This window comes from Phragmites australis, chromosome 20, assembly GCF_958298935.1.
Source record: "Phragmites australis chromosome 20, lpPhrAust1.1, whole genome shotgun sequence".
NCBI classification, from domain to species: domain Eukaryota; kingdom Viridiplantae; phylum Streptophyta; class Magnoliopsida; order Poales; family Poaceae; genus Phragmites; species Phragmites australis.
In genome coordinates, this window is record NC_084940.1 from 5,845,557 (window position 1) to 5,868,935 (window position 23,379).

At 41.9% G+C, this 23,379-nt stretch overlaps 2 protein-coding genes across 3 annotated transcripts; one reads left to right on the forward strand and one right to left on the reverse strand.

Moving 5' to 3' along the window:
* Positions 1–1,380: 1,380 nt before the first annotated feature.
* On the reverse strand, positions 1,381–9,509 carry LOC133902475 (uncharacterized). Its single transcript, XM_062344074.1, is given in 14 exon segments — positions 1,381–1,819; positions 1,917–2,002; positions 2,190–2,276; positions 4,435–4,514; positions 4,606–4,682; positions 4,685–4,731; positions 5,451–5,640; positions 6,065–6,152; positions 6,723–6,799; positions 6,970–7,075; positions 7,798–7,979; positions 8,089–8,262; positions 9,391–9,411; positions 9,414–9,509. Coding segments are annotated over 12 exon segments (1,089 nt in total). The 5' UTR covers positions 9,445–9,509; the 3' UTR covers positions 1,381–1,819; positions 1,917–2,002; positions 2,190–2,260.
* Positions 9,510–13,595: 4,086 nt separating this feature from the next.
* Positions 13,596–18,203, forward strand: LOC133902419 (probable protein phosphatase 2C 69). Of its 2 annotated transcripts, XM_062344001.1 has the most exons (9): positions 13,596–13,793; positions 13,931–14,234; positions 14,670–14,841; positions 15,126–15,279; positions 15,347–15,410; positions 15,979–16,086; positions 16,327–16,452; positions 16,544–16,773; positions 17,804–18,203. In XM_062344001.1, exons 2-9 carry the CDS (start codon positions 14,034–14,036, stop codon positions 18,018–18,020), a joined length of 1,272 nt encoding a protein of 423 aa, XP_062199985.1. In that variant the 5' UTR covers positions 13,596–13,793; positions 13,931–14,033; the 3' UTR covers positions 18,021–18,203. The 2 variants fall into 2 exon arrangements, with proteins under 2 accessions (XP_062199985.1, XP_062199986.1); XM_062344002.1 differs by having other exon boundaries at positions 13,596–14,234.
* Positions 18,204–23,379: the final 5,176 nt, after the last annotated feature.

Sequence of the window (23,379 nt, forward strand, 5' to 3'; positions counted from 1 at the left end):
GCTCACGAGCATAATGAGCCGAGCTGGCTTTTTTGCTCGTTTCGTTAATGAGCTAAGCCGAGCTGGCTTTTTTGCTCGTTTCGTTAACGAGCCGAGCCGAGCCAGCTCATTATCTAAACGAGCCGAGCTGACTCGTTATCTAGCCCTAATTATGACTAACCGGAGATGAAGAGAAATGGAGTTATAGAAACTTGTGTGCTTGTCTTATAATGTGCAGGTGATGGATGCAACTTGGTGGTCGACGGCGGGATGATCGGGGCTAAGTGAGGGTGCTTGTTGCCGGATGATCAAGGTGGCCGGACGGAGTCAAATGTTATCCTAGCTGTACATGTGGAGAGAAAGCAAAGCTTGAGAAGATTGATGGAGATGGTGTGTTGACAAAATCAAGTGAAAGAGATACCAATGTAAATAACAAACCGACCTAAGGGATTAGGAGCAGGAGAGATTTGCCGGCAATCAAGATCGCAAGACATAATATATGCATCATCATCATAAATGTTACTTGGGATGTACGAAATTTAGAAAACTTGGGATGCAAAAACTCTAGGTTACTTGAGATGCAAGAAATCTACGAAACTTGGATGTAAAAAATCTAGAAAACTTGTGATGCAAGAAAGCTAGGAAACTTGGGATGCAAAGAAGCTCCCAAGGCCTATAAATATGAGGACATGGTTGTGAGAACCTCTTTGAGCCATACATTTGAGAGTTGAGTTTTAGGGTTTTACAAGAGAAAGAGAGAAATGCTTAGGATATGGTTTAGGTGAAAGCTGTGTATCCAAAATTATTTTGTAATTAGCTAAAAATAGGTGTTTTTCTGTAAGCAATGAATATTATGTTTTCTTTTACCCGCGTGTTCATCTTCTTCAAGTTTTCCTTTCTTAGCTCTCTTGCTTATTTGCAAGTTTTTCAGTTTTGCTGTGTTTTTTCGTTTTTGTTGAAGAGCTAAATTTTTGTATCGTGTTGAATTTATTCTTTTGGTTACTAGAGAGATAAGAATCATCTATAAATTGATCGTGAACCATCAATTACCTCTAAATTCATCAACTCGAAGAGCTTCTTCACCCGGTGCCTAGTTCTTTGGATTTAAGTTCTTCCTTATCGAGTTGCAAGTTTTTATGAGCTATGACATTTAGAATGATTTTATATGAAACCTAGGGTTCAGATCCATTCATTATGAGCTATGATCAAAACAATCTTTTTGGAGATGTCTATTGTGATTTATTCTTGTTTCTCTCAGTTTCTCACTTCTGTTTTTATTTGAGATGCGTTAGATGAAAGATTAGGATAAATTATCCAAGAATTCGATGAGGTTTCTATACCACCTCTCTAGTCAGCTTTCTTGACCTACAAATACTCAACTGGATTAGAAGATTATTCGAATTCATGGCCAATTTTCGCCTCTCTATATATTGTGCATCACTATGTGCATCGGTGCTGAGGAAACATTGTACTCAGAAGGATGCTAAGCCGGAACAGTATTACAACACTGAACAGAGCACTTCATTTAAATACTCTGTCTACAAGCTTAATCCATTTCCTGGTCAATTTTCGCTCCTCCATTTACTGTGCACCACTACGTGCATATGCCATAGCTATGTGCATCATAGCATCAGTGCTGAGGAAATATGGTAGCCATTTTTATGAATCATCCAGGCAGATAATAAATCTGATAAAGAATATCAACTCCGTGTTTGTACCTATAACCTTCGAATTTATCACGGACCATCTTGCAGTGATGGGTGTAGCTCATATGTTTACAGAGCACGCCCTAAAGCTTAGCAAGGGTCTCACTGTATGATGGATCGATGCAAACAACGACCTGAAAATATAACGTTAAAAATTTGTGAGTTGCATCACAGAAGACAAAATAGGCTCGTCTGTTGTTATTATAGGTTTATAGCTAGCAACGGCCGTACCTTGCCAACACTCCTGCCAGATGAAGATACTCTACTGCATCCGCCACGGAAGCTACACCCATGAATTTCTTGGGGTCAAGGGAAACCTGTTGCATGCAGTTTGTGGTAAGCTAAGTTTGAAAAAGGGAAAAAGAATACATAAAGTGAATGTTTTTGCATCAAGCTATGAAACATTGCTGGTTGTATAGGGGAAGGCACAAAGAGTAGCATTCCCCATACTGAAATAATCTAATTGTAAGAAGACAAACAGCGAACATGCAATGTGGAGCATACCTTTAGCTTTCCAGAGGCATACAGGTCAAAAAGTTTTTCAAGATGATCTTGCCACAGGTGAGCATATTGGATCAGGAAAAATCCAGCCTGAAAATGGAAAGGAAAGAGCTCACAATTTGTAGGGTCCGTTTAGCATTGTGCTGGCTTTTCAAAGCACACATCTCTTTTCTATATCTGGATGTGGCAGTCAGTTACAAGCATCTTTTTAAGATCCATAATAAGGTAGATTTCGGAGCGCAAAGCAGGAACCACAAACTGGCCCTTGAGAAGTACACCACGAAGGACTACCAGGTGTGACATCTATGATCTATCTATATGGCTCAATGACTGTCCATACAGAGTGTACGTATGCATGTAATTTTGAGCAAGTCAGAGTGGTACACAAATCATTGTGACTAATCAGAGTATTCTCTAGCATGAAAAGGAACCGAAACCAGAGTATTTCCATCATCCATTATGCTAGCAAGATCTTGATTTCTTAGAGGTAGAACACAATGACTGATAAACTCTTCTAAATATGAACAGTAAGTCTTGTCAGATCATAATCATCAATACATCGGCTGCATATACAATGTAAACACATCTTTTCTGTTAGTACATGCTGCAGTGATGTGAAAAGATGCAACCTAAAGCCTGTTTGCTTTCTGCTTATGGGCAATGGTTAATGGTCCATTAATTTGAGGTCTGCACTTGTACGAGGAAATCAAAGTCAGGTAAAAAAACATACCTACCTGGAATGGATGGATGTCATAGCCTGATAGCCAGATCGACCCATTTTGGCAAGAAAATATATCAAACTTAACAGTCCAATTCTTTACTGAATGAAAACTAGTTAAATTTACAGTTCAAATTCAGGGACCAAAGCGACGCAATACATGAGGCAATTATAATAATAGATACATGTTTCACATAATGCTCACGAATGTCCATATCTTTTTTTATAATTTAAAGCAACCTATCTCAACTGAACATTAGAACGATTCATCTAAGGCTCAATGGCAACCAGTTGTAATCATGACACGCCAATTACGTCAAAAAAGTAGACAATCAAATGAAATAAATAATAACAACTTAACTAGGTGAGAAATAGCCTACCATTAACAACATCCTCCACATTCAAAAATCCACCAAGTGCCTCCACTAGTATACGATTTACTTGCTCTCCCATATTAGTTTGGACAAACTGCATACATCAGTCCAACATATAAGTCAAGATAAATAATAATCTTGAAGTCACCAAACACACGGACCCCGTGTCACCCCCGTCTGGCGACTCGGGGGACGACTCCTCCCTCCGCCAGCGCCCGAGAACAAGGCCAGATCCGGCCGCCACCATCGACGTGCGGACGCCGGCGGCGGCGGCCAGCGACTGGTACAAAGCCGGGCTGTCGCGGCTGCGTTTCTTTCTCCCCCATTTTTTCTCTCCTCCCCCCCCCCCCCACAGGCAACCTTCCGTCGCGGATACTCTCGACGTCCTCATCTCTGGCTGGCCGGTTCCTGGCCTCCTAGGGTCGGATCTGCCCTCGACGGAGGTGGATCTGCCCTTTGAGCTCTGGCCCGGGCGCCGCCGGTCCTGCCTGTCCGGCCTTGGGTCGGCGGGCTTGGCTGACTGTCTCGGCGCGGGGGGGGGGGGGGGGGGGGCAGCGGCCTTTGTGGCTGGGGATGGGGGCTCCAGGGCATCGCCACGTTGGTGGTCCTACCCGCAGCTCTGTCCCCCTAGGCAGTCTCACCCCGGCGACGGGCTGCTCTTCGTCAGTGTTGGCCGTCTAACCCTGTCGGCGCCATGGGCACGTGCACTACCGGCCTCTACCCGAGGCGTCATGGGGCGGGCAACGTCGACGACAGCTTCAGTTGTTGCCTTCTGCTGGACGCGCCCGCCCTTCATCTCGGCGTCGCGAGGTCCGTAGCGCTCGGCGGCTAGGCCAGCCTCCTCGGCGGCTCGACAGCGTCTGCGTGTCGCTGGCGCTAGCCCTGCTGCGCTGTTGCGCCGGCCGTGCGGCAACAGCTGCATCGCTGCTATGGTTATTTCTCCGTCGATGCAACTTCACTGCTATGATTAACTTTCTCCGTCGAACTATCAGTGAAATTGTTATGTTTGGGAATTTATTGCATAAGAATGACAATGTAAGTTGCTAAATTATACTACATCTTAAAGGCATTATCCAACACTGAGCATGCTATTAACATGGCGCTAAGCAAGAATTTCTGCCAATAACTCAGGACGTGTGTGAGAACATCGACTAACTCAAAACCAGCATCAAATGGAAGGCGTGTAGCAACTTCTTTAGCATTACCACTGAAATAACGTCCAGAGCTGAAGTTTACCTGCACTAGACCATTAAATCATCCAAAAGTCTATTAATGGGCATTGGGCAATCAGAAGAAAGTAATTGGAAATACAAAACCAAAGACTTACATCACTAGCATTTACACCAGCATATATTAGTTTAACCAGAGCACTGTGTGGTTCAATAGGCAGTCTCAATCGCACACAGTCAATCTTGTAGCATTGCGGAAATTCTGGCTGAGTGTGTGAACAACTCTGCACAAGCATTGTTAAGAGACAATCATTAATAAAGTAAATGCAATTTTGAATACTTCCATGAACTTTCCAGCATGTGAGACATAATAACTGGCAGGCTATTGCCATTAGAGGAACTTTCTGGTGTGTGAAACATGATAACTGGCAGCCAATAGAGACTAAGCTCCACCATTTTGTCAGATAACCTACTAGAAAATGTCAAGTGGCGAACAAAATAACACCAAAGAAAAGAATCTGAAATATTCCCTCACATTAAAAAGACAAAACTTGGAATATCAGAGTTCTTTCTTAAACACAACCCTCCGATGAAAATAACAAGTTCCGGATGTTTTTTTCTACCTTAATATAATGACTCGTAGCTCTCCTGCGAGTTCGAGAAAAAAATAACAAGATCCTGGTTTCATTGGTGTTGATTGTAGAACATAATATTCAAAAGACTATTCTAAAGAGGATGGCAAATCTCATAAGATGAAAATCATCAATATGTCAGCTGGTGTATACAGTAGACACATCTTTCCTACTAGCAAATGCAGCAGAGCTTTAGAGAAACGTGGGACCTAAAGTTGTTTACTTTCTGTTTAAGTGGTTGAACCAGTGACTCAACCCATGTTAAGGAAGTGCTCAAACAAGAAAAGCCAGCTAAAGTGCAAGGGAGCAAGACTACTTCAATCTTTTCAAAGAATTATAAATATAACAGAGCAGCACTACTTAGTACTTACATCTTCTCAAAAAATTCAGGTGTTCGGATGCTGGAATATATGTTGTTTGTCAGCGTCCTTTTTGACTTGCTGGGATTCAGCATATACTTTCTTTGTTCTTCTGGCGTTGGCTGGTATTCCATCCCTCTTCGTTTCGTTATCCAAAGGCAAGCACCAGCCTTGCTCTCATCTTTTATAAGCTCAAATGTGCCTGAGCCAAATAAAAGGATTCTTTAAAGATAACATTGCAAGAGAAAGATAAAACATCATATGCAAGAGATAAATTATTGATAGGTCCCTCGACCATCTCTACCAGGCAGATAGGGTTTGGCCCACTAGCACTCACAACAGTTCTCAAGCTCAGCCTCAGAGACCCAACTGACATAAGTTTAGTAATCTATCACGTGCTTAATTCAATTTGTAGCAATAAATTCACCTGTGTTTTACATAGAAAAAATGTAAACAGATGTTCATGTTCAATTCCATCATTTAAAACACCCCATCTCAACATAATATTCGAACAATTCATGAGACTTGCAGCAATATGTAGTAACTGTGGCACATAAAATTGTGGGTAAAAAAGCTGAAAGCTTGAAACACTTAATTACAGCTCAACAAGACGAGGAATGATGTACCATTAACAACATCCGCCATTTTCAAATATCCACCAGTTGCATCAACAATTCTGCGATTTATTTGTTCCACCAGATTTGTTTGAACAAACTGCACAAGTTAGTCCATTACATAGGTCAAGCAAAATAATAATAATAATTAGAAAATCAACGTCACCTTTCTCCCTCCCAGTTGTTAATCATGATTCATCAGACAAAATGATAGGCTAGTTTCTACTAATTTGCGAGTATCAACTCTTGCCCGTTATCTACAAACTTTGTCAGATCAAATTATCAACAAATCTGGACCACTTAGTTGATTTTATAATTTAGCCCAAGTCCATGTCCATACCAGTTTACCTCTAGAATTATAAAAGATTTTTTGTGTGCATCAGTGGGCCAAAAAGATATCCGCCCCTGGTCCTTGAGATAGTGACCAGCTGCAAACTATCTGGCAATCCGGTCATTCTGTTAGGTTTATCTAATGTGAACTCATCTAATGGAGAATACAATGTGCTCTATTGTACCTTTGCCAAGCTAATACTTTGAAATACAAAACCTAGCAAATTCTTACAAGGTTAAAACAAAAGATATATGTACAATATTACAACAAATGCAACTAAACAAATGATAGGGAAAATAATAAATATTTGCCACAAGGCATGTAAGTTTGTAGTAATACCTCAGGGCAGAGCACATTGACACGAACACCTTGGCATTTCAATGGAGCAAGTGATCTTGTAAACATAATCACACCCCCTGTCAAAAATGATGTTTAAGGTCACGTAGTACCTTGAATAACATGCAAATAGTTAATGACTTAATGTTCATATTACTTTACACAAATCGGTAAATCCGGACTGGTTTTATAATGCAAAATTGCAATCTGCTACCCAGAAGAAGAACAGCATGTGGGATCATATATGCACCTTTTGTTGCACTATATATGGGATCAAAGAACATAGGATAAAGGCCTGCAGCTGAACCAATATTTATTATGACACCAGGCTTCTTTTGAGATCGCATTATTTGACTCTGGTGGATAAAAAATCCAACCATAAGTAGTGTACATGTCGCATTGGTATGTGAAGAAAATATAAATAACCTGTCTGGCAATTGATAATATCATTTGCAATAGTCATACAGAAAATGAAGAATTCAAACTCCATCAATAATACAAGCCTGATCTGTCTATTGTAATCGATCTGAAATGCTATCCAAACTCTTGCTCTTAAGAAAACCTTCAGGACATGTTACATATTAAAAAAGCTATTACTTCCTTGAATAAAAAATGAGTGATATTTTGAAATGGATGCAATCAAACTTTGTAAGCTGTGGCTATCAATATATTTATGGATATTTTAGGAGAATATCTTTACGAATATTTGATTGGACAAACGAAAACTATATGTGAATCTTTGTCTCGAAATCTTTTTATAATATTATAATTTTTACTGGTGGCCAAAGTTGTGCCTTGGTGACTGTGTTATGTCCAGAATGTCACTTATTTGTGTCCAGAGAGAGTAGCTCTCAAATTCGTCCAATGATGAAAGCGAAGAAAGGGGAATCCAAAACATTTTTCTCTACAAAGTACTGGATCAACAGACAACAAAACCATATTTGCAAATCCTAATCATATAGTATATTCATATTCTAAAACTAATAAAGGGCGCATGAACTGTTACTACAAATGAACAGTTTGAGTTACTGAAAGATCAACTTGATAAATTTATTCCAATAATTAACACTAGACTTACTGCAATGCGAGTACCATCAATAACAGTAACAAGGTTCACATTTACAGCATGCCTCCATGTTCTAGTTCCATCAGATGTATCATCATAAACTAGTGTTTGGTTGGCAATTCCAGCACAATTGATGCAGATATCTAGTCCACCATATGTGCGTACATGTTTCTCAAAAGAAGCAGCGAGATCATCTGCATAACAAATAGTGTAGCTTTAAGATCATGGCAAACCTGAAGGTCAAGCAAAGTTGTGCTTTCAGTTAACATTTAAAAGTTAATAACCTAAAAGAAAAACTCTTACCTGCATTACTAACATCACACTTAACAAATATAGCAGATGGAACTCTAAGATCTCCATGAAACTTGTTATTTTCCTTTTGAACTAATGAAGAAACTTCTCTTCCATTTTCTTCAGAGAAATCGACAACAGTCACAAATAAACCCTTCTGTGCAAAAGCAATGCAAAGTGCTTTCCCTGAAAAACAGAAAAGAACTGTCAGTTGATACATTGGAAGGAATCTATGAAATAAAGCGATAGATTAAATCCATATTCCACCATATATTAAAGCTCTACATGATATCAGAGTGATCCTTTCTGTTCACTATTACATGCTAAGTATAAGAGTAAGTCTGATTCCATGGTTAGCTAGAGAATAAGGTGGCTAGTTCAATCTAGTATTACTCGTACTCCTCAACTTTCAGTTGCTTTTGAACTATCCTCTACTTGTAGTTGCAACCTCACCACCTGCAACTTGCCAAACAAAGAACCTTACTACTAATTACATACCAGTTTCCATGAAGTTCTAGCTCTGAAGTTTTTTTATAGACAGAGATTCTTGCGTGGTTTCTTGTAATGTGATGCGTAGTACCAAACCAAACAAAAAAGACTCTAGTAGACTCCTTTGTTTCCAGTAAACCTGCAGGTTGAAGCGTACACCTCTGCAGAAAAGCTTCTCTCTCATCAGCTATATGCTACTATAATTTACAAACTGCTCTGACGGTTGGCAGATCATTTTGATACGGTATAATTGCTAGGTACCAAATCCAAATACAACTGAAAAAGTGCATGCCTGGGCTTTTTTGGGGTGGGGTTTATTGGCCGTTCCTGCTACAATGCTCTCTTGTAACATAGCTCTGGAGCTCTTTCTTAACAAGTACAGGCACCATAACAATCATTCACAAGCTAAGAGTGCTCTCCTTGTGAATTAAAGTTCATTTTAGCTCTGGCTGAAACATATTTAACCCACAATTATTGTACCATAAGCAGTACAGCGCTGCAATTACTAGCCCCTCACCCTCCTTCATAGGCATAACAGTGCTACGACCATTATCTAATCCATAGCTCTCCAGAAAAGCATCCATCACCTCCATTTCAAGTGGGCAGGTAGTACACCGCATAATTAGCCCACCCCTCCTTATTTCCCGCATCAAGCTCTCAACCCACGAGAAGAAATAAAGGAAACACAAATCAGTCCGCAAGTCACGCACGAATAAGCATCTCCCAGCTCGTAGGAATCGCCCCCTTTTCGTACAGGCAAATGTAAGCGGCACGGGCATCAGGACTCGACTCAGCATTCGCGGAGAGAGAAGGGGCGCTCCTTACCTATGCCGGAGGCGGCGCCGTGACGAGCGCCGACATGCCGGGCTTGAGCTCCATCTCGCCGGCGCTGGGGGGCGTAGGGCCACGGCCGGCACGCGGAGCTGCCGCAAGGTTTCATTTACCGACTGGCTCTCGGTTACCGAGGTCAGCCGGTTATATCGAAAATTTACATTATCACGGTAAAATTCAGATAAAATTTATTTGCTAAAAATTAAAATTTGGATAAAAATTTATCAGATTGACTGCTCAGTAACCGGTCGAATCGAACCGAGCGGTTTGTGTTACTGAGCGGTTTGTGCGATAAACCGGGCGATAACCAAGCAACAATTTACCGACCGATTTGGATGATAATCGAGCGAATCATTACCGAACTGTTTGAACGCGTTATCAATGATTTTGTAGGAAAATCATAAAAACACAAAAAATCATCAATCAATCAGGGAAAAAATAGTAACAAATATGGCATGAGATTTGCTATGTTTTATAACATTAGAAAAAGATTTGGCATGACCTTTACTATATTTTGGAAGTTTCTAAGACAACAAATAGATGCTAATAGCAATACGTGTACGAACATATAATTGTTTCATTGAATATATGCATACATTACATATGTAACGCCTCAAATTAATAAATATATGTCGAATAGTCGGTACTAAAGCTAAAAACGCAATCACATGGCATCCATAAGTACTTAACAAAGTGATGATCAATATTTAAAATATAGTTTACATAGTATCCACCACGTACAACCTATGAGATGAAAAAAGTTAGTACAATAATATGATATGGAAATAAAGTAGTTGCAAAAAGTAATTTTTCATTACCTTTAGAACCATCATCTTAGGGGGCGATTAAATTCGGCTATATTGTACTTCTCAGTGGACATGAGCATTATCCGTAGTGTAGATAGCAACTCTGCTTTAAACTCTGCCTAAGTTTGCCCCATCTATACAGAAGTGGTTGACCATTGTCCTTACAATATGGCATAAAACTCAGGATCTTACCACTCATAGACCCATGCTCGTAGGACTCACCTGCCCTCCTCCTGAACTCTTCATTGCCCCTCGATTGAGCTATGACATGCTGCACCTATTCCTCTTCTGTGTCCTCATTATCGCTTGTCAAATCTACCTGAACTCTTGCTGACTCTTGCCTCCAAACTCTCTCTTCAGTCTTTCCCTTCCTCTTATTTCTTGCCCTATCCAACTCATATATAAAATAATCACGCACATCTGGAGGTACCCTATCACAATGTATAACATTCGATCCGCGCCCTGCCAAATGTTCTTTCAATCTTGTGGCACCACTGCATTTCTTTTCCTTATTGCAGTAATTGCACATAAACCCTGGGGCTAAATTGTCCTCGTGCTGCCACACCATATCTCTATCCGTCATTGATTAGTTTGTATTGTCTCTGTTGGAAGAAGAAAACTCAATGCTTAACCCACTAATAATTATCTCCATGCATGTTAAATTGAACAAATATTATCAATATTTGCATGTAAAATCTCTAGTAAATGGTCGATTAATTTGAACGAATATTAACAATATTCGTCTGTATAAGGTAACCGATGCAATATGATTGATAACCGAGCGAATCAACCACTACATCTTCCTAATCGACTACACAACGAACTGCTGCCCTACTAACACCAATTACTGATCATATTACACGGAAAAGCGCTACTAAAAGGTCGATAACAAAGCGCATTAGGCACTGCATCATCGAAATCGACCGCACAAATAACTACCACCCATCTCGCCACAATTACCGATCGAATAACACGAGAAATCGCAGAGAGTAGAGCGGTTACCGAGCAGCCTTCGTCGGTAATCAGTATGCGTTAGGGAGTCCACGCAGCTCGTCGAAGTCGGTCGGTAACTGCTACAATACGGTCGGTTACCGAGCCCAGGCGCTCGATAATCGCAGCTCCGTCGCCGGATTCATGCCGGAAAGTAGTGGATTTGGCCGGGCGGGCGACAAAGCTCCTGTTTCGGCTGTTGAGAGGAGCGTGGGGAATTTTTCTGTGCACAACGCTGACCACAACGTCGGGCCTTCCATGTGGGTTAAAACGGGCCGCGATTACTATGCATTCGGCCTGTTTCAGTCTTTAGTGTATCTCAGCCCATTTAACCAAGTACCTCACTTGTATCGCCTATTGGGTGTTGCAAACCTAAAAAAAATCCTTTGCACAGATACTCTTAGAATTCCCTCTAGTTTTTTTTGAATTTTTTTTGAGTTTTTTTCGAAATCGATTTAATTTTTAAAATTCAAATTCGGTAACCGTTCGCATTACAAACCCGAGCCGGACCGAGAGGACCGGTTACCATGCATTTCGAATGGTAACCGACGCATTTTCAAACCCTGACTCCAACTACTGCCAACGACTTCGATGCCATAGGTTGCGGTTCGAAAACAGGATGTATTTTACTCCCTTAAACAAAAAAAAAAATGTATCAAGATTTCTCACGTAAAAATGTTATCAATGGATTTATCATTAAAAAACTTCCGAATCACTATATTTTAATATTTTTTACTAAAATATAGGAAAAAGCCAACATCAACATATATGTTGGAGAACATGTCGATTAGAACAACGAGTAGAAAATGACGGAGTACTAAGCGATTCCTATTTTATTATTAGGAAAGAATTATGCTACTCAACACATTGATTTGTTTGAAAGTAGTTATCTATAAAAGATTTTATTTACATGTCGACACTCATTATGCAATGTAATTATAAGTTCAGTCTGCGTCGGAGGGAGTCTAAGGCTCTAATTAGAGTCTAAACCAACTATAAACAATGAGTAATGGAAGTAGATAGACAAGCTTTATGTGATACGCAGTAGCATGGTATAGTACCTTGCTTAGTTTCACCATCTTAGCAAGCACTTGCACTTGTTGAAATCGATCGACCCCCTCTCATCTTAGCTCCATTTGGAGCTTGCTGTCTTGTACACTACACCGAAAGAAAAACAAGGACTCTATTAATCACCTCCGTTACAGCTAACCAACCCTTGCACAACACTCAATTAGCCACCATAGTCCTTAAGTACACACTAAACTTAGTACCAGCTCATTGATAATTGGTTCATGAAAATCAACCGTCCAGCTGAACGAGCACCGGTGACAGTGCGGCAGTGCACCACCGCCAGCTTCATCAAACCGTTCCGAGCGACCATGATGGCATGACGTACCCAAACCATGAAACCAAAAACGCCTCGTCCTGTACGCTCGCACAAGTCATGCGGATCCGGTGGCACACGTCGGAAGCGTGCCGCCGCTGGCCGCCTCGCTGGATGGCAATGGCCCTCCTCCGGTTTTGGACTTTCCCAGCCCGGAGACGGGGCCTTGTTAGAAGTTTTCATGCGCACCAGCCCATGTCCACCAGGGGTCATCGCGTCCCCGAACTCGCTCCACGTGCTCACCGTCGGATGACGGCTGCAACCGTCGCGCTCTGCGTGCGCCTGACCCCGTCAAGCGACCGGGCTGCAGCAGCCAGCGCGACGCGACGAGCCAAGCCAAGCCAAGCCAAGCCGGCCTTCTCGGGTCCAGCTCAGCTCAGCGCGGCGCGTCCGAGGCTCAGGCCGAAACCACACGAAGAAATCTCTTCTCTACTACGAGTTATTCCCGTATCGTATTTTCTCCGTAATTTAATATCCACCCTCGTTACCATTACGAATATAGACCTATTTTACTAATAAAATAAATAAATAAAAACGGGGTGAAAAATTAAGAGATAATTTATTCCTCTTTTTTCGAATCTCGTCTGAAATTAAACTATGATATCACTATTAATATATTTGTTTAGAAGTACTCTTATGACACATTCGTATATTAAATATTAAATTTATATTTAATATTATCATATTTAATATTTATTTTATATTATTTTTTTCGTTTTTCAATACTTGTTATTTTTGACTATTTTATTTGTTTATAAATACTTGTCACTTCATATTTTTTAAATGTAGTTTTCAATTTTATTTTTATAAAATATCTCTTATCTACTTATTTACGATAGGTTCTAGAATATTTTAGTTAGTTTTTAAATTTTTTATTATTTTATATTTAAAATATGTACTATTTTTGATATATTTTGATATATCTGTTTGATAAAAAATGATGAGTATTGAAAAATGGAGGGAGTATAACTCAGCAGAAGCGGATTGGAAATTACCATGCCAATTGCCACGGAAACGACGCACCGGGTCCGGCGGCGCGAGAGAGAAAACGATAGTGAAGCGAACACGCGAGAGAGATCGCAACCGGCGAGCCGAATCACAACCGCATTGCGCGATCGTCCCGAGAAAACCGAAACGGCCGCGCGCGCCGATCGAGCGATCCCCTCTCTCTCCTCCAGTCCTCAGCGGCTCCGCCCCAACCTCCTCGTCTCCTCCAGGTCGATCTCCAAGTCAATCGCGTCTCCGCTCGCTTGCCGGCTCCGCTCGCGCGCCGCGTCGCGCCCACGATCGCGGCCCGCTTGCTATATCTGCGCGGCCGCGACGCTTTCGCCGCGTGACCTTTTTTTTTTCTCAGGGGTCGCTTGCGCGGAGGCGAGTCGCCAGCCGTCTGAAAGCAGAGTGCTCCGCGGTCGTCTGAGGGGTCGAGGGTTTTGAGAGGCGGCGCGGCGGGGCGGGCGATGGCGATGGCGGCGGCTCCGGGGACGGTGCCGCTGGGCGTGCTGCTGCGGCGGGAGGTGACCAAGGAACGGATGGAGAGGCCGGACGTGCTGTGCGGGGAGGCCAGCCGCAGCCGCAAGGGCGAGGACTTCACGCTGCTCCTCCCCGACGCCGGCCAGCGCGTCGCCGGGGACCCCTCCACATCCTTCTCCGTCTTCGCGGTACCGCATTCGCCTCCCTGGAATTGTGTGTGGTTTTAGACATGCAGGACTCTACCCTTCGACGTGGCTGGCATTATGCGCTTTTCTCCTTTTTCCGATTGGCAGAGTTGTTCCATCTTTTTGGTCAACAGAAAAAGTTGTTGCACTTTTTTGCATGTACACCAGTGCATGGTGCGAAGTATGATACATATGAAATGTTAACGTTGATCCCAATGATGATCAATTTTTTTAATTTGAGTTTACCAACGCTCGTCTAATCCTAATTTTGTGCTGTTATGATAACCAGTGCGTTCATCAGATCTATTTGTGCTGTTGATTGATCATTGGTTGCTGTGTATTGTTGATAGCTAGTGTTAGTTAATTTATCGTTGATCACTGTGGTTTTTTGGATAGCTATTTGATGATTGATCGTTGATCACTGTGTTTTGTTGATAGCTGTTTGATGGGCACAATGGATCTGGAGCTGCCATATACGCGAAGGAGAATCTGTTGAACAATGTGTTGCGTGCCATTCCTACGTGTTTGAGCAGAGAGGAGTGGCTTGCAGTGCTCCCACGTGCACTTGTTGCAGCGTTTGTCAAGACAGATAAAGATTTCCAGGCAGTAGGTAATCAGCGCTATTCTTGTTCAGCTTACGATATTTAATATTGATGGCATGTCTCTTACACTTTTGTAGTCATTGAATAAGCAGGCATACATTGCATAGGCAGTGCACATGTGTTACTATTTAGCAATTTATGTTTGTTTATGATAATAGAATACACGAGAACTTTGTCCATAGTTCAGATTTAATTGCACAAATGCTTTTCCTGTTTAATATGTCTTCTAGATACCTGTAAAGTTGAGTTTAGCCCTTTTCTTTTTCTGAAACGCTCTCTTTATTTGTTTCAGCTGAAACTTCTGGTACAACTGTGACATTTGTGATAATAGATGAATGGGTTGTAACGGTTGCATCTGTTGGTGATTCACGTTGCATACTAGAATCCGCTGATGGTTCATTCTACTATTTATCAGCTGATCATCGCTTTGACTCCAACCCAGATGAGTAAGTTTCGCCTTTGATTTGTATTTATTGAGAATTGCATGATATTTAGGATCTGTTTATTTTTCAGGGTCCAACGCATTACTGCATGTGGGAGCAAGGTTGGGAAAATGGATATTGTGGGTGGTCCAGAGGTTTCTGTCTCAACCTGAATCCTCTGTGATCTTGAATTTGGATATATAGTGTTGATGTTTGGTACTTTGGTGTATAACTTGCAGTTGGATGTTTGGCGTGTAACTTACCATTATCTGCAGTCACCTGTTACTCCATGACTTAATTATAGGATTTGCTGTGTTAAAGTGTACTCAATGTCCTTGTTCAATACACTCTACAATTCAAACGACATCTTAATTTGGGATAGGAATGAATAGCTTGTGCAGTTTGTTTCAATCATAAAGTACTTTCCATTTTGCACCGTATCCTTTCACAGTTCCTATTTTTTTTAATGATATGGTTATCATTCTCTTTGTAGGCCCAATGTATCAATTATGTTTTGCATATGACAAATTAGTGCAGTGTAATTCAAATCTGTGACTTTAATTGGGACAATCTTTATCTTATATTAGACGCTGCAAGTTCATCTGTCTCTAACGCAAGTATCATTTGTGTTCAATCCAGACCGTGGTCTCTTAGTTTAGTACAATATCTTTGTTTGTTTGTTAAAATGTGTTGGATTTATAGATTTATCTTTTGCCTTTTCAGGTTGGTCCTCTAAGGTGTTGGCCAGGTGGCTTGTGCCTATCTAGATCGATAGGAGATTTAGATGTTGGTGAATGCGTCATTGCTGTTCCTCATGTTAAGCAAGTGAAGGTTTGTTCATCTGAAAGTTCTGCTGTTCACCTCACATGTCTCCTTGTTTCAAACATTGCGTGTGCCATGTCCATTCTCGTCAGATGCCAACTGAAGTTTCTTCTTCGAGATGGCTTTCTCTAAAATATTCCACAACATTTGTAGTTTCTAGTGTCATCTGCTTTTAATTATGACTGCTGAAGTTCATTCTGTGACCCTGTGTGTGATGCTATTTGATCTTATGCCGTGTTGTTGTTACAGCTTTCCAATGCCGGAGGCAGAATTATCATTGCAAGTGATGGCGTATGGGATGATTTGACTTGTGAAATGGCTCTTGACTGTTCCCGTGGGTTCTCATCAGATGTAGCTGCCAATCGAATTGTTAATGTAGCTAACTGACGTTATTTCTTTGATTAATTAATCTCAGAAGCTTCTGATCCTCAAATCGTGATATAACTCTTTTTTTTTTCTTATTTAGGAAGCAATCCGACCTCGAGGAATCAGGGATGATACTACTTGCATCGTGATCGACGTACTACCTCCAGAAAAACTTGCTCCGAGTCCTCCTAAGAAGCAGGGGAAGATTGCATTCAATAATATGTTTCGTCGAAAATCTCTAGATGTGCCCTTTAAAACAGATGGAGAATATGCTGAACCAGATGTGGTGGAAGAAATATTTGAAGATGGCTCTGCGATGCTTTCTAAAAGGTAATATGTAACGACTTCACAGTTTTCTTTCTTTTTTCACTTGTGTATAGATTTAGAGCTCATATATAATTCTAAGAAGTAAAAACATAAATGTCGCATGAAAACATAGTAGGGTTTTCTTTGTTTTTGAAAGACATGCGCATCAGTTAGACACATCAACTTGAAATTAATTGAGTATTAGCATCACTGTAAACTGTGATGGAGATGTCCTTATGTGTACCAGTGCATCACTGCAGTGTAGATAGATGGCATGGCATTGAAAGAGACATTTTCAGTTTGCGTGATTACTATGTTTATCCAGATCTGGTACTCCACTTGATTGTCCCGTATGAGAAACAATCAGATCTTGCTGTCTGCTAAAGGATAGCAGGATTTTTAGTAATTGTTGGAAACAGCAAATGAGTTGGCATTGCTGATTGATGGTGTCAGTGACACAGCTCTATCTTTGTTTCCTTACATGCTATTGTTAATGGTGTGTGCTGATTCCTTTCCCATCCCCCACAACCTTGGATCCTCTTCTTTCCTATGATCATTTACATGTTGTCCTCAAACCAGCCAGATCTGGTTGATACATACTAATTCACGAATATCATCAGAATATGACGCAGTAAGATCAATAATATTTACCATTTTATCTGCGTAGAAGAAATATGCCACCAAAACCAAAATCTTGATAGTTCTAGCTTTTCTTTTACTTGTTCAAGTGTAGTACTGGAGCTAAAAGGGTTCATATAGTCGCATAAAAAGCAGGGTGCATGTGTTTCATAATTCATACATCATATTGTCAATTCTGCTGCTGTTCGGGTTCTTGTTCCATCAATGTCCGTTCAATACAGCACTTCGTTTCCGAAATGAACAGAATCAGAAATACATTTGCAATCATTTAATTGTTAGATTCTTTATGATATTTTGTTAAATACTTGTGAAATGCAAATCCTTTTGTTTTTATTATCCAATATTTTTACTTTTTAAATTTGCTTTAGACCTCATAATAAATTTTATTTCTTCCACTCTTATTCGTTAACTGCAGGCTAACTACAGGATATGCACTTCAGAAAATCTTTGCGCCCTCGAGTTGTGCAGTTTGTCTGGTAGGGTTGAAATCTGGGCAGGGAATTTCAGTACATGCCAACCCATTGCAATATGAAAAATTACAAGGTTGGCAGGGCCCTTTCCTGTGCCAAAGCTGTCATGAAAAGAAAGAAGCAATGGAGGGGAAATGGCGACCAGGAGGTGTGACTAATTAGTTTGGGAATTGTCTTGTTATTTGGAATACATTGGTTTCACATGTGCTAGGCCTAATTGCCGGAACCATTCTTTCTTCCCACTAAATATTCTTTTATTCAGATCTGGAGACAATAGTCAGTCCATGACAATTCTTTTGCTAGATTGACCGTTTCAGTCAAGTAATACAAAGTATTCTTGATGTACAGCTTGGAGATTTATTCATCAGTTGGATTAGCATAGGAAAATGCATCTTATCCTAAAGAGAGCGGCTATCTTTAGCCTGACTGAAAGTTTTTCTACAACATTTCGATGTATAGAAGTTATCTTATTTTTTTTTTTTCACAAAAGAGGCTCACACCCCCATCCACAAACCCCAGCCACAAGGGAGCTGAGCCGCTGAGGGGCGCCGGTGGGAGCGTTGGGGATCGAACTCAATCACCCCCTGGGGGCTGCCCTCTGAAAACAACTCAGCTAGAAGTCATGGTATAGATCTCTCAAGGATTATTAGTGTTCTTGTAATTTGTAGATGGGTTCACTGACGATGGTTTTAAAAAATGATTAGGTTAGTGATGATTCTTTTTAGACTCATTGATGATTGTTTTGAGTGCTTTAAGTTTAGATCGATATTACTTGAATGGCCGTTGTCTGCTGTTTTAAACAGCCACTGTCAATCACCGAGAAATTCAATGTGTTTTTCTGCACGTCAGACCCATTCCAGCAAATATATTGCATGGGAGAACTAATCTGCCACCTGTGCTGTTCATCATGTAACTATCATCTACCCTTACTCTGGACCTTCTCTACATGCTGATCATCCATATGCGTCCATCTTGTCGTCAAAGCAACTACTCTAAACCATTAATTTGACGCACTGTACAGCATCAGTGTTAACCTCTACACGTTTCTAAACTTGAGTGACCAAATCTTGGAAGGGAATCTCTGGCTGTTCGGGGCGTCACTCTCCCCATACACTGTCATTTGGCACATCCATCTTCGATTTGTCTCCTCCGGAGCAGAGGAACATGCCGGCGACAGCGACGACGCGAGGGCTGCACCAGCTACATGCCAGCGTGCCACTGCTCCCGCCGGGCAACAACTCACCTACTGGATCTGCACGCCACACCCGACCCATCAGCTTAGATCAAGTTTGGCAGAATTCCAGCTGAAAAAAATACAATGATTAAAATATTTATTTTTAATTTAAAATAAGAATAAAATGTCTCAACCAAAATCCTTCAAAATGCTAATGACTCCAACTTCAAAAAAATTTAAGCTAAAGATGATCAACTTTGAAAATTATTAGAGCTGTAGCTCTCTGCCAACAGAGTCTTAATCGTCGAATAAATTAAGTGAAAACAGCAGCAGCGGTAGACGACGGGCATCAAGCATCGGGTCAGGTGATTCGACGCTGCGTGTGCAGATGTGCCGTAGCCGTGGCCTTGATCGCCTCCGAACGCGACGGGGGAGAGAGATACTGATCGATCGGTGCCGAGTCATGTGCGGGTGGGGGCCGGGGCTGTTGATGCGCTGGTCTGCTTGTCTTGACGACGACGCGGAAGCGAAGAGCTCGCCCTTGCCGTCGTCCGTCGTCAGGCCGCGCGCGCTTGTCTGCATCCGTGGAGACTTTTGAGCACCGGCTGACGTCTCATCGACTGCCTGAGAGCGTTGGCTCTACCCGTAGATTACGCGCCGTGTTTGGATGCAGATTTGGAGGAAAAATGAATAAGCGAGCATGAGCGTCTATGATGAGTGGGCCAACCGTACCAAGATGTAAGTGTGCGATCGCAAATGTTTTCTAGATCAACGCGTCATTGGGTCAAGAGAATCCCTCCGGTCTAAAATAACTTTGACTTTTGAATATGGCATGGTTTTCGACAGGTATCTTTGATCGCTATATTTTACTAGAGTATATTTATAAAGTCTAATAAATTTATGAGATTATGAATAGATTTTTTAAGATAAATCTACATGTATATTTTCATATTTTAAAATTAAATATTTTAAAAATTATTGATGTTTAAAGTTTTAAAAGTTTTGATTAGATATATTTATGATTAGGGGGAGGAATAAGAAAGTTTATGACGAGGTCTAAAATTAAAATGTCAGGCTTGACTGGCTGAGTTTGACAAAGTGTGCTTGCAGGAGGTGAGCGTGCTGCGTTTTGCTCCCGGGAATTCAAAAGAGCAGGGCACGGTTTAGGCAATGATCCAACAAAAAAGAACCAAGGATCTGCGACGAACAGGATCGAAAAGTACTGGAAAACTTTACAAACGGATGCGGTTGCTACAGCAGTTGCAAAAATGGTGTAAAGAATGGATGAGAAAGCAAAGTCACATACGAATAGTATCTATGACTTGGAAACGAAACGCCTAGAATAGTGAAGCAGTATTACTACAGCACTAATATACAGTAAATTCAGCATAATATTTTTATAAACAATAAGCGCTCTATGGTGTTTTACTATACGTCACCTCATAGAATATTATTCGTTTCACATCATCCGTGACTTTCTTTTACAAGTGAGAGGAGCAGGTTCCGAAACGGATCAGCCTCGATCCATTCTCCTTGCCATCGATCGATCTATATGAACGTCAGAAACGACAGTTGTGTCTGCGAGCAAGTGTCATAATCGGGATTGCTCACATGATTAGAGTAAGTTAAAGAAAAATGATATAACTCGATCGGCACCGACAAGAAGAGCACAAAAGGGATTTCACCAACTCCACCAGAAGAAGCTCTTTTCGAAGGGGCATCCGTATTCATGTTAGATACGGGCTGGACTCATCTCGTATCTGTGCTTCAGTAGAGTCGGACAGTCGGTCAAGGATGCGCGCCTCAAGGCCGAGGAGGACGCCCGCCTCCAAGCTGAGGAGGCCGCCCGTCATGGTGACTAGGCGTGTGCCGATGCCGCGCGTCAATAGGAGGAGGTCGCGCGCTTACCTGAGGCCGAGGCCACACGCAACATCGCCCTTGCCGATGCATCCGCTGTCGCTGCCCTCCACGACAGGCCACGCCCATCCTCAACATACACACCCTCATGCACTAGTGGCTCCTCTGGCGCCAGCTTCTCCACGACATCGGGCAGCAACCGCACCAATAACCGTCGTCGCCGCAACAACCGCTCCAACACCAACAGTAGTGGCACTAGTGGCAACAACAATGAAGAGATTGGTGATATTTTAAGAGGAGGTGAATTAAGACATTTAAAAATATTTTGACTCTAAAATAATACAAGATAAATATATATCAAATTCTATCTAAATATGCTCTAGGTTTATCTAATATATCTACTCTATAGATCAAATCACTTACAACCTATCTATCTAAGAAGATAAATTGTAAGAATATAAATGTGGAAGCGTAAATAAGGTAGAGAGAGCGAACTTGTGACAAAAGATTTTTTACATAGTATCGATGATATGAATGTCACCCCTAGTCCATATTAGAGCTCTACAAAGGATATGCTTCCGGTCGGCATCTAGTCACGACTCTTGAGCCACCAAGTCACAAAGACAAGGCCTCCACCCAAATGAGCCACCAAGCCATCAAGGCAAGGTCTCACCACTAGCCTCTCTTCAGATTTCTTGCCGTCATGATCACTTCGAAGCTTAAGCCACCAAGGCAAGGGTCTCCACATCCCCGCACAATCACTTTACTGTCACTCTAAACTAAGTTAGAGGGTCAACAAGCTTACCGGTGAGTCACCAAGACTCTAAGATGTCAGCGTACCACTTGGTACAAGGTTGGACACTCCTTAATCCACTCTCTAGGCAGCAATCACCTAACAACACTCTCTCTAGGACTATAAGCACTAATCACTCACTAATGTTGTGCTTAATTTTCTTGGATAATCACTCTAAGTACCCTTGTGGTTTGGATGTCTTCTCAGGTGTATATGAACTTCTCTGGATTCCAGCACCTTCAAATGGTCGAGTAGGTGGGTATTTATAGCCTTAAACTCACGTACTAGCTGTTATCCCAACGGCTCAGAAAAGTTGTTAACACCGGATCCGGTGAGAACAATATTACTAACACCGGATCAGCCGGTGATTACACTCTCACAAACTAGCAGTTGGAACTCTACTCAATCCTCTATGAATACCGGACACACCGGTATATACTTCATCTCCATCAACCGGACTATCTAGTGAGTTATCCTGAGCCATCTGAGCTTTTCCTTCTTCTCTATGTAAATTACTCTAGTGTAAGCATCTGGTATACATTACTTCATCACCGGACTATCCAGTGAGTTGACTTCAGCCAACCGAGCCAATGCAACCATCTCTTAAAATAATACTCCATTGTGCATAGCCTTCATCACTGGACCATCCGATGCGTTGAACTTCATTCTGCCTCTTTGCACTATTCAATGTCTAGTATGTGCAACACATTGATCACCGGACCATCCGGTGCTTTGATCTTCAACTTCAATGGCTATAATCTTCTCTAGACAAAATGCTCTGGTGTGTATCTTCTCTGATCACCGGACCTTCTAGTGAGGTCTTCAAAACTCTCTCCCCTTTGCCAAATATGCTCTGATGAGTTCAACACCTAGAGCACCAGACCATCTGGTGAGGCAAATCTTCCTAGGACTTCTCCAATTCAGTCCAACTTTTATCCCGGCTGCGGTGGCTTCTTCATGTATTGCATCCATGAGACCTACTAACATATATTCTTGATAAACACATTAGTCCCATTAACTATATTGTCATTAATCACTAAAATCACAAACATGTCCTAATAGGACCATTTTCGGTACAAGCAGCACCAACTCCGAAGACATGGCTACCCCGATCGGGTGGCCCTCCTTCTTCAACCCCTGGACATGCACGGTTTAGGTGTGGCCACACACTGCTACCCCCCCCCCCCAAGGAGACTAAGGCCGGGCGTGCCCCCCCCCTCAGCCAGGTGCGCAACAGCGTGCCCAACAACAGCATGCGCTGGCCACTGCCCTTCTCGACATTGGCGGTCTTGGGCTTCCCAGTGCGCCCTTGCCTGTGGGGTACCCTGGCGCTATCGACGCCATGTACTTGGAGCAGTAGCAGCAAGCGATGCTACAATAGGCCCAACAGCAGGCGACGCTGTAGCAGGTGCAGCAGGTTGTCTCCTGGACTCCAATATCTGGTGGCTTCTGGGATCAAGCTGCGCTCGCCAACGCTTTCAACATGATGATGCTCAGCTCGTCGCCTAACGGTGACTGGTACATGGACTCTGGTGCCTCCTCTCATGTGACATCGGACCCCGGTAGCCTCTCCGTTTCTCGTCCTCCCTCTCCTTCTACTCCGACGCATATCATTGTCGGTAACAGGTCATTGCTACCCATTACCTCTACCTATCTTTCTTTTATTCCTACATCCTGCAATCCTCTTTCTCTTTAGG